Raw genomic sequence first — 2,321 nt, forward strand, 5'->3', positions numbered from 1 at the left:
GGATGGATGGATGGATGTTTTACTCATAAGCTATATTTAATATTAACCTGATTTCAAGTAATTTTATTTTTCTACACAATAATTTATTTTCCTTTTAAACTAAAAAAGATAAAATGTCTAAAATTTTAAATGTTTTACTTTCTTAGAAATAACTTTTTGCAGTGGACTAGTACTCGGAGGTATTCAATATAATCAGAAATAATCATTAAAATGGTTTTTCAGTAATCCACACATTTTAAAGTAATTGCAATTAAATGTAGTGATGGGTCCAGCAACACCGACACACCGGCGCATGTGTCAAGCTCATGGAGCGAAACCTGTGTCGATCAGTGTCGATGCGTGTGTTGCTTTAAGAAAAAGTCACGTGACCAACACTGCTGCTGTGTCGCTCATTGCCGAGGCGCCAAACTGTGTTTATAAGGTATCGACTCTGCATCTGTCAACGGGATGAGTCGCCGTGAAAAAATTACCATTTCAAAGATAAAACAAGACATCCCTCTTTACATCAAGAAAATGGAGCCAGAGAGGAAAAGAAAAGTTTCTGCTGTATGGGATCATTTTGATCTTTTAACAGCAAATAAGGTACGTGTTTGTCTTTCCTTGTTTCTGCGCATCTGTCAGAGTTGAAAACAGCAATGTGACTGACTCTCAGTGTAAATTATTTATTTAATTTAATTAGGTTAAATGTCGGATCTGCTCAGCTGAGTTGTCTTATACAAATAAGAGCACTTCCTCAATGCTGAGACATTACAGAGTCAAGCATGAAAACGAAGAGGAAGCAAATACACCAAGAACGAACACAGGTAGACCTATATAGACACTGGGCGTGCTTTGTCACAGTTGTTTTACTAATATGTGTTTTATTATTTTGAAATCTAGAATCTAGGAAGATTGCTCTGGACCAAGCAGTCCTGAATTTTATTATAAAGGACTGCCAACCCCTGAGTATTGTGGAGCTTGAGGGGTTCAGGGGGTTGATTCAGGTCCTTGATCCATCTTACGCTTTGCCAACCAGAAAGGTTTGTATACACAATGTCTCAGATAGCTGCTGTTACTCATGTAATATATACAGTGCTTAACAAATGTATTAGACCATCGTCTGATTTAAGGTTTATGACACAGCAAACAAAAATAAACACTTGTGATTCAAATATCATGCATGCTTGAATAATTTCTGTCCGGTGTGTCAGCTCACATTTGGGTATAAAACTGGATTCAGTTTTAAATTCCTACCTTCTATTCAACAGGGCAAAACACAGAGAACTTCATAGCTGGATGTTTTTCTTGCTTTAATGACAGGTGGTCTAATTAATGTGTTAAGTACTAGACTAATTTGATTTTGATTCATTTTCAGACGGTTAAGGAAATGATGGCCAAAAGACATGCAGAGGAACTCGAACGAGTAAAAAGGGAAGTACAGCAAGCTGTGGCAGTGAGTATAACAGCTGACATGTGGACCTCCTTGAACATGGAGGCTTACTTAGCTCTAACCTGTCACTACATCAATGATAATATGCAGTTGTGTACATCTGTGTTGGGAGTCAAACACTTTCCACAAAGTCACACTGCTGACAATCTGGCCCAAGTCAAAAGGGGCATGATGGACGACTGGGCCATAACAAACAAGGTAAGGTGTCTTGTGACCGACGCAGCACCAAACATGATGGCAGCAACACGAACTCTTCAAATTCGACATTCAATCTGCATTTTGCACACAAACTAAATTTAATAGTCAAAAAATCCTGTGATCAGATCCCTGAACTTTCATCCATAAGACACAAATCTAGGCAAATCGTATCATTCTTCAGATCCAGCACCACAGCAAAAGAGAAGCTAGCTCAAGTGCAGCAACAGATGGGACGGCCCACCTTGAAACTTGTCACTGAGGTACCAACACGTTGGAACAGCACATATCAGATGCTGTCACGGCTACATGATGAGAAAGAAGCAGTGTGGGTATCTCTTGCCTCTCTCCAAACAGATTTAACTCCACTCACAGCTGATGAGTTCAACATCTTAAGGGAAGCACTTCTTGTGCTGGCCCCTTTCCATCAGGCCACAGTGGAGTTGTCTGAGGAGAGGAGAGTTTCAGGATCAAAGGTCATCCCGATGATGAAAATGCTAAATTGTGCACTTGAGCGGAACTCTATACATCTACACACACAAGCAGCCACACGTCTCCATGACCAACTTAGACGTCGCGTCACAGACACTGCTTCCAATCTGGAGTCATTAAGTGTGTTGACACTATCAACACTTTTAGACCCCAGATTTAAAACACTTGGATTTCGTAGTTCCTTCAAGTGTAGTGAGGCTGTCAA

The 2,321-nt window shown here is 40.0% G+C and overlaps 1 protein-coding gene across 1 annotated transcript; it reads left to right on the forward strand.

Moving 5' to 3' along the window:
- Nucleotides 1-369: 369 nt before the first annotated feature.
- LOC139064261 (E3 SUMO-protein ligase ZBED1-like) lies at nucleotides 370-1,903 on the forward strand. Its single transcript, XM_070547453.1, has 4 exons — nucleotides 370-582; nucleotides 680-803; nucleotides 880-1,019; nucleotides 1,355-1,903. The coding sequence occupies exons 1-4, from the start codon at nucleotides 448-450 to the stop codon at nucleotides 1,721-1,723; spliced, it is 768 nt and encodes a 255-aa protein (XP_070403554.1). The 5' UTR covers nucleotides 370-447; the 3' UTR covers nucleotides 1,724-1,903.
- Nucleotides 1,904-2,321: the final 418 nt, after the last annotated feature.

The sequence above is a fragment of the Nothobranchius furzeri genome, chromosome 19, assembly GCF_043380555.1.
Source record: "Nothobranchius furzeri strain GRZ-AD chromosome 19, NfurGRZ-RIMD1, whole genome shotgun sequence".
Taxonomy (NCBI): Eukaryota; Metazoa; Chordata; class Actinopteri; order Cyprinodontiformes; family Nothobranchiidae; genus Nothobranchius; species Nothobranchius furzeri.

Bases quoted from the DNA above. Each gene is read 5' to 3' on its own strand.
- LOC139064261 (XM_070547453.1), top strand. From the start codon at position 448: ATGAGTCGCCGTGAAAAAATTACCATTTCAAAGATAAAACAAGACATC. The intron at 583-679 runs GTACGTGTTTGT...TAATTTAATTAG, and splicing joins ATCTTTTAACAGCAAATAAG to GTTAAATGTCGGATCTGCTC. The intron at 1,020-1,354 runs GTTTGTATACAC...ATTCATTTTCAG, and splicing joins ACGCTTTGCCAACCAGAAAG to ACGGTTAAGGAAATGATGGC.